Genomic DNA, 15,422 nt, shown 5'->3' with positions numbered 1-15,422 from the left:
CCTTTCTTTAGGTCATGACTGTTCGATTCGCTTGTGGAATCTTGAAAGCAAGACCTGCATCCAAGAATTTACTGCTCATCGCAAAAAATTTGATGAGTCCATTCATGATGTGGCGTTCCACCCCTCCAAATGTTATATTGCCAGTGCAGGAGCAGATGCCCTTGCTAAAGTGTTCGTATGACAGAGTGCTTCCCTTTCAACTCTAGCTTTGTATACATTTAACCAGCTGCACAAAAGAGAAGAGGAGGGCATGAGTCGTCTTATCCTGCCCTATAATTCAGAGAATGTTTGTAAGTGTTTAGTTTTGCAGGGTGCTGTTTTCTAAATTGATGTTTGTTCTGGTTTCTGTGAGCTCAGCTGGTGCTGAGAGCTTGGAAACTCTCAGTTTCAAATAGTTAAAAAACAAAAGAAATGCTTTTATTTCAGAGGGTGTGAATTTTCGTCCAGGCAGGCCTTGGGTGAAACTAGGTCTATGTATTCTCTATAAATAAAATAGAGTACTGGAAAGAAGGGGTCTAATTGCATCAGGGAGTAGGAAAAGAGGGAAACTTCTAGGATGCTTCTCAGTGAGGAATCTTAATGTACTTAAAATTAAATTACCTGGAAAAAGTGTCAATTCACATGCTCGTTACTGTGTCATGTGAGAGGCACTGCGTTAATAAAGTAGATCTTGTTCTGAGAGTGGTAGCGGATAGTTAATCTCAGCCACCTGGCTGCTAGCCTAAGATAAATGCAGTTAAAGGAAAGCAAATTACTAACATAAATTAAAATGCAGTAAAGTTTTTGTTACATCTTCTGTGTTATACAGTAAATATTTAGTTTGCAAAAAAATTTATATAATTTTTTAAAGACTGTATTAGCGTGTGGCTAGAAGCTGAGCCTTTAGTCTAGTCCCAATTAACAACAGACTGAACCAGTCTGTATATACTGCAGTAGCAGATTTAACTTATTCAGATTTATAATGATGTTTTTTCTTGGAGATCTGGCACAAGAAATTATCACAAAGCTTTCCAAAGAAGCTGTCTTACAATTTAACTATCAAACGTTCATCTTCACTTTCTGTTCCTGCTAAAAAGGGTATCATTCTGGGCATTAAGGATAACAGTGAAATACTTCTTTTGAAGATTAAACCTATACCTGATGCTTTGTATAAGTCCTACTAGTGCAATAGGTGGGAACTATACAAAGTTCCATCAGTGTCAGAGATTCTGCTACTTCCCAACTTCAGCATTTGTGGAACTTCTTAACTTGTCCGCTTCACTGGGTGTATCGTGCCATTGATTAGGTTACCTGAAGAATGAGTGCTTCTTGTAATTACTCAACAGATGTGCTTTGTTTATCTATTCAGAGCTTCTCTGTTGATTTGAATGACAAATAACTTTTAATCCGATCTTTTAGTCTATTTATCCCTTCTTAAAGGAAGGTGAGTGGATTCTTTTCTGTTGTCGTCATCAGAGTTATTACTGCTCATAAGCCTGAAGTTGGTGTTTTCCTCTAATGGGAATGGAAGGCGGAATTTCTGCTGGAGATGATTTCTGGTGCTGACGTGAGTAGGAAAGAACCCAATGCAACTCTTCCACGTACCAGCCTGAGGTTAAGACTGGAAACAGATAAATAAATCTTTACCTTTAAACTGACACTTTTTAAAAAGGAATTGTTGAAAGATATCTATATAGGGTTTGACTGTGTTGTTTTTAGAGTGGCATTTGGGGATGGGACCACATTTGAAGCTGATCTCAGAGTTTAAATCAACTATATTATTTAGAATAAAAGGTTGACCTGTGCTGTTTGAGCCTGCAACACATTATATTTACTGCTAAAATATCCTGGAATACCTTTTATTGCTCAGAATATTCAGATATGTCACTTCATGATATTGATATGCAATATATTTCCATAGATAAGATTAGAACTTTTACCATGAAACAGATGACTACAATAGTAATTCAGATTATTTAGTTTTTATAAAGTGTTTTGGTTATGATGGAAAGGGGGAAACTTGGCTGCAAAACTGAGCGTTCAACTTTGTGAGAGTTCTGTGTACTTGTCTCCTATTCTTTCAGTGTCATTTTATTTCTTTTTGAAGAGGAAATTACAAAGATTTATTTGAAAAATTCTAAAAGTTATGTATATTATATATGTGTATATATATTGTAAACATGTATTAAATGTGTCTAGTAAGGGAAGACTCCATGGGTGCATTTTAATGTTTTAGTATTAAGAGTTCTCTTGAGTTTGTGTATACAAAGGATAATGGTGTGAGTATGAAATGAATGTTGTGCTTTTGCTTACCCAATACAATATGTAGTTACAGTTGTTTAAATTGCTGTACATAAAACTAATAGGCCGGCATGCTTGTTTTTAAAGACTGTCATTCTGATTACAGTTGGAATGTAAGAAGTGGCTGTTCAAATGTGAATTGAAAGATGTTTCCTTCTCACTATTGAGCTCTTGCTCAAACTGAAAAGTGATTTTTTTTTTAAAGCTGGCAATAGCTAGAGGATGAGGTGCCTTTGAAAAACAAAACAAAACAAATGTAGCCTTACAAAGGGGTTGTGGAGTATATATATTTTTGTGCTGGTCTTCATAATTGATGTCAATGTCTTTTTACTGTACTTGCTCACATACTTGTAGAACTGCAGTGTATTGTGCATGAGCCTGTCAGATCTTCTGAACATCATCATAGGAGTTAGGGATGAAAAAATTATATAGGTTATCTAGTCCATCTGCTTGCTAAAGCAGGAGTTTAGACTTGTGCATTTTAATATTGTCTTGGCCAGTGAGGTTTTATATATGTTCTAAACAATTAGGCTTCCTTTCGAAGATTATTTTAATGATTGCGTCTCACTGACAGGAGGATTTACATGATGTTTAGTAGTTCTTTTTTGTAACTTCATGCCAGTATTCCAAGCACATGTTTTGTGCCATTTTACATATTTCTCATCGTCTTTGTAATTTGGAATCTGCATGCACGCACTGGTTCTAGCTGTATATTTCCATGCCTTTCCACTTTCTTCAAGCTATTTTTTAGTCTGCTCTTTTTACACAACTTTTTCGTGTTTTCAGCTTTTTAGCTCAGTTCTCCATATCTTGGTGCCCACAACACCATTCCACATGCATGATTTGTTGGATTTAGTCTGAAGGTCATCTGTTAAGTGTGGTTTTTGTTTGTTTTTTTCCTCTGTAACTTGATGCTTCTGTGTAGGAAGACCAAACTTCTGGTCTTCTGGCTAGTGTCTCACAAACCCAAATTGTATTTCTTTATTTCTGACAACTGTTTTAAATAACTTTGAGCATTGCTGTTTCTCAAGTTTCTTCTTCACTTTCAGTATGTTGTTATGATTCTTTTGCAGCTAGATACTTAATTCCTGTTTCATGATTATCCTGGGTTTTATAAACTTTGAACTTCTGATCTCTGAGGGCACTAAATTATTTTTATTTTTTCCCTTTTATGTGCGGTTCTTCCTGGTTCAATGTAATTGGTAACTTTCATTAATGTGATACATAGATCTATTGAAGATGTAAACAAAACTGGACCTAAGGCTTATTCTTGCAAAAAAGCATTTTTGTGCAATATCAGTATATGGCATTTTACCATTACTATCTTTCCCATATCTAATTTACATGGTACATTTTTTAATGGTTAACTTACATAATTTTTTATGTATGTTAGCCTGCGCTACTGATTTTGGTTTTACTAACTAATTTAATGGGAGAATTTTCAGTCCTTCCATATGTTGAAAATTGGTCTGCTAGTTTTAAATACTCTCATTTTTATTTCTGATTTACTTCACTGTGCTGTCTGCTTTCACATATTTGATTCAGTTACCAAAATGCTTGCACAAAATGATTTGGAGCAGCCTGGAGGAAGCTCTAGATATAATTATATTGTGGAAAACATTTTCTTCACTCTTACAAAATCCTAGTGTCTGCATTTATTTTTGTGCCTCAAAGAGAAAACTTTTGACATACCAAGTAAAAGATGTTATTACGTGTAAGAAAATCTCCCGATGAATATTTTGGGGTCTCATTCATCTTTATTTGATGAAAAATGTTCTTCAGCAAGAAGTCTGTACAACTATATGCCACATACTGTAGGTTATTTTTTTAGGCTGTATGATTTCAAATAATGTTACGTTAAAGCAGTCCCATATGTAATGTGTTTGAGTAAGTGTGTGATGTTCACCGTACAGCTTTGTGATTGGGTCATACAACACCATTTTGTAGTTGTGACTTTAAAGTAACCAGAAACATGTCCTTTTGAATAAATGTGCAAGAGATAAAGGACTTAGTTACACCACCTTTTTCAATATGCCTGTTTGATCACATATGCCCCTTTCCCCATCTCCTTCGTCATGTTTTAACAATGTAATTTTGGGGAGCAGCAAATTCCATAAACTGATGAGTCATTTGAGCAGTGTTTGATTGGCAGAAGTGTTAGTCTATCCCAAAGGAAGCAAAACATTAAAAAGCTGGCATACCCATCAGATAAACAAGTTTTAGGGGGTTTTTTAATGCCTTTCAAGATATGTATTTGGAAGCATTTGCAGGCTGTGGTTTGGCAGTGTCTGCAGACTGTCCTAGGGAGCCTCATTGACACCTGTGTGAAATATCTAGTAAACCTGGTAAAACCTAGTAAGATGGGTTAAGGAGGAAAATGCAGCCGTTGTGGTTGTCCCTGTGCCTGTACAGCAAGAGGCTATAGCAGTGTTTTCCTTGGAGTCCTCTTTGCTGAAGCATCAGGTTTGCGGTCTAACACGAGTAATTTCTGCAGTGTGGGAGTATCTGCAAATGAGATTATTTGTATTTTTACTTTGAAGGTCTGTAGGTAGCAGTCATTTGGATTGTGTGCTGAACAGCGAGGGAAGCAGGGAGACCATTTGCCGAACTCTGTAGGGGATAGATAGTAGGTTAAGTGGCCAGAACCAATGTGCCCTCCATGTGACTGGTGTCATCTCGGGAGAATTGGGCTGGGGAGCAGTGTGGAGTTTAGCCCGATGGTATCACAAAGGAAAACATTAAAAGGTTAGAGTAGCAAGTTTTGCGAGGCTTTCCCGTAATGATTCTTCAGATTTATTCATTCATCCATTGACTGCAGGTTATATGAAGGATAAAATCTAGTATATATCCAGATTCCAAATTATGCAGTCTTCTGTCAAAGTAAGAGGTGGAGATTGTTCAAATTTCAAAACTATGTCACTTTAGATGAGGAGGTGGCAGGAGATTTGTAATAGTTTATTACTTAAATTCTAAGAACAGAACTTACTCTTCTGTTAACATAGTCTTCATGTTGAGCACCCAGTTATGCGAAGGTAAGTTCCTCAGACGCTGTAGTGAGTCTACTCTTTTGCTTCCAGATAAACATTTATTTAAAAACAAAATTGCAGGACTAAGACTTTGTCTCATGATGTCCATTAGTATTGAACCAAAGCCACAAAATTTGGGAAGCAGAGTAGAATTTTAGGCTTGTTTCTCATTTTTCTTTTCTTTTTTTTCTTTCAGTCATAATCTACATGTTTAATATTTATTACATACAGTGTCATCTGTATGGCTCATTTCACATTAAATATCCCATTCTGTAAAAAATACTCCTTCAGTACTTTCTCATACAAAAGAGATGTGAATGGGACCGGTGGTTCCAGGTAATTTTTGACTCACTTAGCATGTATGTCTTTCAGCTTTCTAGTGGGTGAGCTGATAAGATTCATGGAAGTAAAGCATGATGCTGCTTATAATATAGCATTTAAAAACATTCTGAAATTTGTGGCTGTATTTTGGAAATTGTTTTGGACTACACTGTTAAGAACGAAGAAATCAGAATATGATAGTAAACCATTTACATACAGTAAATTGGCTTGTATAAGATGTTGCAATCTTTGACACGATAATTCGACTTTTCTTGGGCATCTGCTGTTGGTGAGCATCGTAGGGATGCTCAGCGTAGCTGTTAGTATTGAGTGACAGAGAGAATGCAAAGATTTCCCTAAAAAAACTACTCGGATGTTTCAAGAAGCTCCCTTTTTCCATAAGGACTTGAAGGCATTGAGAATATTTTATCTAAATCTGATAAAGTATTTAGTTGAAGAGGGTTACAATAGGTGAACAGTCTTGACTCTTTCATCATCAGTGTCTTTAAGCTTAGAGATGAACACCATTACTGAAATGAATGGCCTGTAAATGGCTAGTCAAAACCTCCACAGTGTTTCTACTGAGCAGCAGAGAAACTGATGAAAACCACAAGAAATAACCCATATTGTAAAAAATAGTATCACATACAACAGAGCAAATGAACAAACACTGGGGGAGTGGGTGGGGGACCAGGATGACCTTTGTGTAAATAGTCCTTGCTCAGGCAAGTGGTCTTGTTCAGCTGGTGGGACTAATCCCAGCAGGGAGGATGGTGGGAAGTAAGACCTTTAAAATGATATCTCTGCCTGTGCTAATGAACATACCTGTTGTGCAGGTATCTGTCCTTTTGATAAACTGATGTTTATCTTCCCAGTTAAATCCTCCTTTAGGCTATATTTTCTTAGAATCTTAAAATCCCATTTGCTGTGCACTGTCATTGCAAGGTAAATTTCATAAAGAACTATTGATTTTCTCTTAGACTGTTTTTTCAAGGGTGGTGGGGCTGATTTGTACCTCCTTATTCCCAGTTCATTTAATTTTACTGAGTTATCTCTTACCCCACCTGCTGACTTAATTTTGCTGCTCTGTAGTCTGTTGTGAAAACTTGCAAAGTGCTGTATCATTTAAGATGGTTTTTGAGAATCTGAATTCCTCTACAGAAGGTGTAAATCCAGTTGAATAGTTCAATTTGTGGGTCTCAACTGGTTCATTGTCAGGAGAGATTTGTTGCTGGATAGCAAAATCCAAACTATGGCTGAACTGAAAAGGCATTTAATAATAATATATGCTTTTTAGCCCAGCTTTCTTGCCGATTGAATTCGGGTTGTGGTATTGTGTGTTAAACTAGTTTCTCCCTGCTCGTGCTGCCAAGCCATGTTGTGATCCTGGGAGATCACACTCACGTTTAACCCACGCCTGCACGTGTGTTTTTTAAGCTTCTCAAAGCCTTGTGTTGACACGGTCCTCAAGCCCGGTCTACTTGCATTCCCTCAGTTTGAATTGCAGACTCCCAAAATTACTTCCTTGCTATTTCAAGGAACCCTTGGTCCTCACACCAGAGTATTAGACTGGGACATTGAGAGAAGATTTATGCAGTTGGATTTGTACTATTCTGAAAAGGAAGGGATAACTTCTTGCCAAGCCAAATATTTTCATTATTTTTGGATTACTTGCTAAAAGCAGCCAAAAACATTGTATAAGGGATAAATGATGGACTTCAAGCTAATATTTTTCCATTAAGAATTTATTTTTTTATTCTTCCTGTCATCAAGATAGTGCTTTTTGAATGTAGCTTGTTTTCAGATATATGGCTCCTAGAATTGTTTCCTTGCAGTCAGACATTTACAAACATGCGTAGGTTTTGAAAACTGTCTCATATGTGTTAGCACTTTCTGGAAATGCAAACTGAGCATGTTAGCTAATAATGTCTTGACCTTTATAGCCCAAGCAGACTGAAAAGCGGTCTTGTGCTCCATTTTCCTTGAATCATGCATCTGAAAAAACTTGTAGAAGAAAATCCACGATGAGACGACTATTGTTGCTGTAAGATTTTTCTGTTGACGTTTGTCAGCATACCAACTACCTGCATTGTATTTTGTATAAATATCTTCAATTGGTTTCTTCTGGAAGAAACTGTCAGGTTAAAAAAAAAAAAAATTCCAGACAAATTTCTTTGCCTTATGGACTGTATTTTGGATTTTTTGTTGTTGTTTATATTAATATACTTTTTTTTCCTCTCTACAAGAATACCTATTGAACTTAAAGTTACCTGACAGTTCTCTTTCAGAGAAGATACCACAGGTGATAACCACTTAAATGTTAGTAACTGCAGTTGCTCCTCTTCTGTTTTGGGTCACTTCCATGACAGATAGTTGATATGAAAAGGCTACTGTGACTGATACATAACTAGCTAAAGGAAATTGACTCCCCTTCAGAATTATGCTGAGGTTATGATTTTGCACGCCAATGTTGAATGACTTCTTTGAAACAATGTTGGGCTTCAAGTGTCTTGCAAAGTGGTGGATCCAACTGAGAAACACATACTTGTTGAGTAATAGTCTGCTTGTCAGGTTGCGTATGGCTCAGTACAAGGCTGTGTCAGAATTTCAGTACCACCAAATTACTTGTTTAAATGCTACTGTCGTACAAAAGTGAATGTTAATTTAAGTACAAAATTCTGTTTTCTAACTTGAGAAGGAAGTAGTTTTCTTGGGAGTAAGGATCCATAAATTTCATGTATTTCATGATTTCAGAAAGGCTTCTTAATCATGGGACATGAGAAAAGTGAAAAAGTGATTCATTCTGCAAGGATTTGATAAGCATTTATTATAAAAAGTGTAAATTTTTGCTTTAAATGAAAATGTTTCTTCAATCACTTAATATTAAACTTCTTACTAAAATTCAATATTTTAAAATCCTGGATAAATATCTAAAATGGCAAAGACAGAAAATTCAGAGGGAGATTATTTTGAAATATGCCAGCATATTTTTGAGCTGCTCAATTGCAGCCCTGAATTTTCTCTTTTTCACTGCAATTCCTATTTTGTGAAACTTCTTGGATAGGTTATATTCACTTGCCTGAATAAGTCAAGAAAATATTTTGTCATTAAAATTATATAGATCTGCTTACGTTAGTGTGCTGTTTAAAATGAGACCACGTTGAGGTAACCATGCAGGTATTTGTATTGGTATGACAGTAGTGAAGTGGGGTAGCTGTATACTGTACCCGCTTTCTGTGCTGAGCAAAATCACATGGACTTCCAGAAATAAGCAATGGTTTTTAAGAGCAGCTTTATTTAATGTTACAGCAGCAAGTAAGTGTCATTTGTACCATATAATTATGTAAATTGGGTGCTAATAAATACTATTTTTCAACATTTTGTATTGTGTTCATAATTCTGTGTTTTATCACAAGATATGTGTACTAGGAGGGGGAAGTGCGCTCAGACTAGGACAAGTAGACGTGTGTTTGGAGGGGCATGAGGTAACTTCATGTGAACTTCCTTCTGAACTGTGCAAAGTGTTACCGTTCGCAGTAGTGTCTCAGTTTTTCTATTCTCCATATGTCTTGGTTTTGTACTGCTTTGCCATCTTGGCACTGTTGGCACCCTACATCTTTCCGTGCACTTAGGCACACAGTCCCCAGTATCTTCGTGGGGTGAAGCGACATGCAGAGCGGGTGCGGTGCCGTTGAGCCCAAGCTGGTCTATCAGCGGTGCATCGATCGCAGCGAGACGTGGTGCGCTTCCTGGGGAGAGCATTCATTTAACGTAAAAATAAGCACACGGTTCTGCCCTTGGGGAGAGGGAGAGCAAACCACACTTCCCAGATGGTAGTCGCGTTGCTGCGGGAAGATGCTCAGAACGGCACTGTTGAGGGGGTGGTATGGGAACCTACACAGAACTGAGCAGAACAACTTGTTAGCGAGTCCATCCTGTTTTTTCTAAAGCTTGTAGGTGGGATAAGCGAAGTTCTCGTCTCCTCTCCGTGGTAGGTAAAATAAGCCTTCTGATTTAGTCCTGCTCATCTTCCCCCTTCATAGGAAAGGAGGAATTACTTTATGAAATGACAATACAGTTGCATTCACCCCAGTGGTCTGCCTCCAGAGAGGGTCAGTAGAAGATTCCTGAGGTAGGGAGAAAGATTTCACAAACAATGTAGCAGTGACCTTCCCACATGGGAGGCCTTCCTAACATCCTTACAGGTTTGCCTATGGACAAGACATGTCCCCATAATGATTTGGGTGTGAGAAAAGTGAGCGTATTCTCTCTGCCCATATGATGAAACTTTTAACATTTCTCTTTGTGCTTAAAAAGAAGTCATTTCTATGAGTGAGTGTTGGAGTTCTTGAACTGCATTATCAGAGTTTTTATTAGAAATCGCAGAAGCGGTTAAACCGGTGTTAAGGAAAATAACACTTGCTCCTCTTGTCGTTCAGTATGACTGACAGCTGACTGTGAGCGATGTAGCTGATGCAGTGCTTAAACCTGTGATATCCCCCAGTTTAAGTTTTTAGCAAGGAAAAAAAAGACTACTTTGAGGAATTTGAGGCAGTCGGCAATATAGATGTACACTTGCAATGTTTTCCATATGTAGGTGATTTAGCAAATGTAGATGGCCTGGTACTGTCTAAGACTTCTCAAACCGAGATGGGAATGGAAAAGAAAAGGGATCAAGTTGTTTCCAAAATGTTGCTGGTGGGCAGAGAAAAATAACTAGAAGAATGATAGAGTAAGTGACTTTGTTCAACCATGAAGTAATTTAAGGTCTGTATACCACAGAAGACTAACTTTGTGTTTGGTGGCTAGGTAATATTTCTGATATTTACTGCTTGCTTTGTCTTGCCAAGTAGATAACGTGGATAATTTTCTGTGGACCACAGGTAAGGTGTTAAATCCACTAAGGACTTCTAGATTGGGTTGGTCCTGTGTGGATGCTTAACCCCAGAGCTGTTACTGGAACAGTTCCCCTCCTGTGCTGGAGAGCCACAGGGGGAGGAACACGAGGAGGAAGGGAAATCTTTCTGCCCGCCTGTCAGAAAAGCAAAATTCAGCAGCTGCTGTGGGGAACACCTCCTTTTGCTGGACCAGCAAAGCGGCAGCAGCTGAGGAGCAAGAGGGCGCACACAGCAGGTGATGCCTTCTGTGCAGGGTGGCAGTGACAGCAGAGGTGCTGAGTGTCCCACCCCTGGACCAGCAAGGTAAGATACTGCTGGGAAACGGAGGGTTGAGTTACCTCTCTCTGAAGAGATGGTTGAACGTTGAACTGAACTTTGGTTGTTCACCCGGAATGTGCAGGAGTTAGAGGCAAGAGGTGCTGCCATAGAGCTCCCCCATTGCTTTCAGAGCACGGATGTCAGTATTTATTTCACGGTGGGTGTTCTGCACTGTGATTGCTGAGCAGCGATAAGCCACCAGCTCAACTCCTGAGTGCAAAGATGCTTATTTGCTAGGGAGAGGGTGATCAGACAACTCCCTTTTGGCCATGTGTCCAGTGGCTAGTTCAGACAGCTCCCAGCCCTGGCTGGCTGCCTGCCTCCAAGTGCAACCCTTTGATGCCTTTCTCTTTTGGATGCATCGGCCAGACGGCAGGTTCTACTGCACTGGTCAGGTATCTGAACCAAGAGGCCCAGCATCAAGTGTCTGGACATCTAGGTCCTCTTTGATTCAGCCCTGCATCTAGAAAGTGTGTAGAGGCTGTGTTAATTTTTTTTCAGCTTCCAGAAGAAGTCTGGTTCCAAATAAGACGTGATCTTGCAGACTTGGGAAGGTACATACAATTTTGATGCCTTTCAGCCATTAGACTCTGCTTCAATGACTCATTCCTCTGATAGGTAATTTGGTGGTCCTTCCTCTGTTAGCTCACTTTTAGGCTTTTTTTCAGCTGAGCATGTGAAAGGACAACATTGAAACACCTGGGGCTTTACCAACACCTGGGGCTTTACCAACGCCTGAGGCTTTACCAACTGTGCTAGGTCTTCCATAATCTAGTAAGAACCTCAGCTGTGTTTCAGAAACTAAAATGGCATGGACCATATTTGGTGTTTATTTTTTAACCACATATGAGACGACACGTACTGCATATGCCTTTGGGACAATTTTATTGCAAAAGATACAGCAACTTGTATTCATAAGCTCAAAATAGCTTGTATATGTTACAGAAGGAGTTCTGCTGCTTTCTTCAAACAAATATACTCCCTTGAACATTTATGAAGATTTATACGTGTTGTCTTGTTTTTTAATAAAACAGTATTTAGAGACTTTAGTAGACGGCAAGTATTTTGATTGCTATGAAAGGTAAAGGTTAAGAGGAGTGTGTTCTGTGCTGATCCACTCGTTTGCTTTTGTTAAAAGGGTTTTGTTTGGAAGGGTGTATTCTTACACGTTTTGAGGCTTACGCTTAGGTTTACAGTGTTTATCAATAGGACACCCAAGTTTAGATGAGAGTCTGATTAAACACTAAACCACTTTCACACTTTGAGATCCAACAATTTCAAGGTCATCCCAAGAAGTTAATAAAAATGCACATTGGCAACTGAGTGCCATAGTTCTTCTGTATCTTAAGATAAACCATTTAAACAACAACAAACCCTGACGTGCCCTTTATAAATGCTTGACACAGAAGATAGCTGTGCAACTTCCCTGTGAAAGAGCATTTGAAAGCTCACTGTTATTGCTTGAAGTTTAAGCTTTCAGAAGAAATTAAAATGTGTATCCTGAAGAGCACATGTGGCTCTAACTGTTCCTAATGTCTTGGCCATCTGTGCTGCGCTTTCAGCAGAGCGCAAGCGAAACACTGGGGAGTCTCTGCAGAGTACCAGTCTTCCGTGCTGCAAGAGTATGGCCAGTATGGAAAACAATATGCGGTGGTAAGCTGTTGCATTAAAAATTAAACCACAATATTAAGAGTAGATAGAAGTCAAGACTTAGGCCTGTTTCTCAGCTAGCCCCAAATTAAACCCCAAGCAAACAGGTTTTCAGGCAATGAATCTGGTGTCTGAAGTCTCCAGTAAATTCAGTTTACTCTTTTGAGATTTGTCCAGCCCATGTAATGTCCCTTGTTGACAGAGAAAGATGCTTTCAGCAGAACGGTAGTGGAGGAGGTAGGTCAGGAGATGGGGGGTATCAGGGGTTGCTCTGCTTCTACCTAACTCTCTGTCCTTAATCTTTACTTTTTTCAAGCCAAGAGGCTATTGCTGTGGAAGTGCAGCAGTACAGATTAGTGTTAAAAACTTTGCATACATATATATTTTATGTCTTTGTTTTGCTTTTTTTGGAAGCTGGCAGTGCCCTGCCTCTTCTGTCTGGGTAGCGTTATTGTATCGATGATGTTCAGTTAAAGCTGGAACTGAATGTTTCTTCTAAGAGGAAGATCTGAACCTTCCCTGTGTAAAACCGCTGTTTCATCCAGGATTGGTTTTGATAACCTCTTGAGAGGACCCTATAGCCTGGCTTATGTTACCACACCAGGGAGATCACGCAGAATCTGCCGTTCTCATTAGTTTGCATTATGCTTACTTCATTGGTAATTTTTGAACTACTTCAGTCATATTTCCAAACATAAAGATTTCAAAGATTTTGTTGACAGAAAGGAGTTTCCCTTATGGCAATTTACTTCAATTAATGTTTTTACGTGAATAATAAGCATCCTGGGGCATGGTTATTTATTAAAACTATAAAGGCCATTAAAAATCTGGTTTGTGAGTAAGATGTGAAATTTGACTTTTAATTTCTTCCCACTTCCTGCTAGTTCCACAAGCCTGATGCGGTGTGGCTTTGATTGCCGTAAGGTGCATGAACACGCACGTTTTTATTGGCTCTGAAACTCCATCCCTTTCCTTCGATAACTTTGCTTAATGAACATGTTTTCTTAAATTATATTGGATGGAAACATAACCAGCAACTGCTTCTTCCTAATTAAAGTGCAATTCCTTTGCCCTTCTTAATATGTCACTCCTCCCCTATTGACTGGTGATATGGCTTGTCCTTCACTTAAGAAACAACCGTGTGTTTTGAATAATCCAGGGCTGTAGTAGGTTCATTTTTAAATCAATCCATAAATCAGAAGTCAATCCCAAATTTGGGAGACGGTGTCTGTAAATGCTCGAAATGCTGCTTTTCCCAGTGTATAATACAGAACTTCACATAATTCCCTCTTAAAGCCTGTTAATGGCTCTTGAATAGCTCTCCTCACACTAGAGACTGCTGTAAGCTGTTCTGAGCTGTGGTTTAACGACAGAGGTGGATTCTCAAACGCTTTTCTGATTGCGAGCAACTTAAACCCGCAATTTTCTGAAAGAGTCTCCTCTGTTCTGGCAGCTCTCCTGCGGTCCTGCAGGCCTTGAGCCACACAAGAGCGGAGCAAGTGAGCTAAGGGGACAAGACACTTCTCAAAATCAAATATTAATGCAGTGCTGTAGGAGACTAGATTCCAGTTCCTGCGTGTTGGCTGCTTTGTGGATTTGGGGCTTTATTGGGGTTGACAAACGGTTTTAGGGTCGCACAGCTTGACTCTTTCCTCTTGCTTGCCTTCCAGTCTCTGGGTTTGGATAAATCTCCGTGCTTGAGTTTACACTAGCTGAAGCTTGACTTGCTAGCAAGACAGCTGTACAAAGAGAGAGTGCCTGCTTTTAAGAAGGTACTCGAATTTGGGTCATTTCCCCTGAAAAAAAGTGTCTGGTATTTCAGCCCTGACCTGGGTGCCGACTGGCGGGCAGTGCCACACGGAGGTGCTTCTGCCACAGCAGCTGAGCAGCGTGGCTGCTCCCTGAAGGGACCTGGCCGTTTCAGGAACCAGGTGGTACGTTTTAAGGAGCTTGTGTGTGCCCAAAGGTGGGAACCAGACAAGCTGGGCCTCTCTGCTGGAAGCAGCTTTTCAAACAGGTCCAGTGACCTCCTCCATGTTTACTGCCTCTTTTGCTATCCATCCAAATGAGAGTTTCTGAAGCCTGCAAGGAAGAAAAAAAAAAATCAACAGTCTACACAGAGCGTTATCATGCATAGGGACAGAGCTGCAATCAACCTTGCTGACTGGAAAGTGCCAGAGAAAACCACTTCCAGTGTTTGTTGAACTGAGGGCTGGCATTACTCCTGTGGCACTTGGCGTGCCTTCAGCATGGCGCCTGAGGGTTCTGCCTTGCTCGAGTCCATCAGTTCCGTGGCTGGGAATTAAATTCTGTGCAAATGTTTTGGATGAGCTGATTAACAAAGCGGTAGAGGTTGTCAAATTCATCCACGAAGAAGGAATGCTCCTTATCGGGGTCTGTTGCGATGGCTTCCAGTTCATCTTGGGCTGCCCAAGCAACTCCGACAGAGTAAGCTATAACTCCTGGAAAGAAACCCAGAGTTTAGAATGAGCATAAAAGTTGTCATTGCTTAAATTTGATTTAAGACCAATACTACAAACATAGTTGCCAGGCCACAAAGAGTCAGTTGCAGTGCTCTTTCTCGCTGTATAAAAATGGCGTTTTCAAATTGGAGGAAAGGCCTAGTTTGTGCTTTGGAAGTACCTTTTGCCAACAGCAAAAAGGTTTAAACAGTAGTAAAGCTCTAGCTCTGGGTCTGAACAACAGGCTCCTGAACAACAGGCTCTCACTCCAAATGTCTTAGAATTGTGTTGGAAGATGTATGATTATCCTGACTGGAAAGCCAAAGAAGGCTTCATGTGTTACTAAGACAGCAGAAATCCCCCGAGATCTCCTACACATAGCTGCATTTTGCTAGATTTATGTGAATTCACATTTTAAATAGACACTGGTCTTGCTTAGAGCTCGATGAGACCTCAGGGTTAGGCGC

At 39.5% G+C, this 15,422-nt stretch overlaps 2 protein-coding genes across 2 annotated transcripts in view; one reads left to right on the top strand and one right to left on the bottom strand.

The window, feature by feature from the left end:
- Positions 1-4,297, top strand: part of STRN (striatin) — a 71,635-nt gene extending 67,338 nt beyond the window's left edge. The window contains 1 exon segment of the mRNA XM_075146640.1: positions 12-4,297. Coding sequence (XP_075002741.1) covers positions 12-181 — 170 coding nt within the window. The 3' untranslated portion in view covers positions 182-4,297.
- Positions 4,298-11,712: 7,415 nt separating this feature from the next.
- Positions 11,713-15,422, bottom strand: part of VIT (vitrin) — a 56,934-nt gene continuing 53,224 nt past the window's right edge. Inside the window, exon 19 of the mRNA XM_075146641.1 lies at positions 11,713-14,955. Within this exon, the coding sequence (XP_075002742.1) occupies positions 14,777-14,955 (179 nt within the window). The 3' untranslated portion in view covers positions 11,713-14,776. The remainder of the gene's footprint in view (positions 14,956-15,422) is intronic.

The sequence above is a fragment of the Calonectris borealis genome, chromosome 3 (assembly GCF_964195595.1).
Source record: "Calonectris borealis chromosome 3, bCalBor7.hap1.2, whole genome shotgun sequence".
Classification (NCBI taxonomy): domain Eukaryota; kingdom Metazoa; phylum Chordata; class Aves; order Procellariiformes; family Procellariidae; genus Calonectris; species Calonectris borealis.
This window is presented reverse-complemented; position numbering and strand designations above follow the sequence as displayed.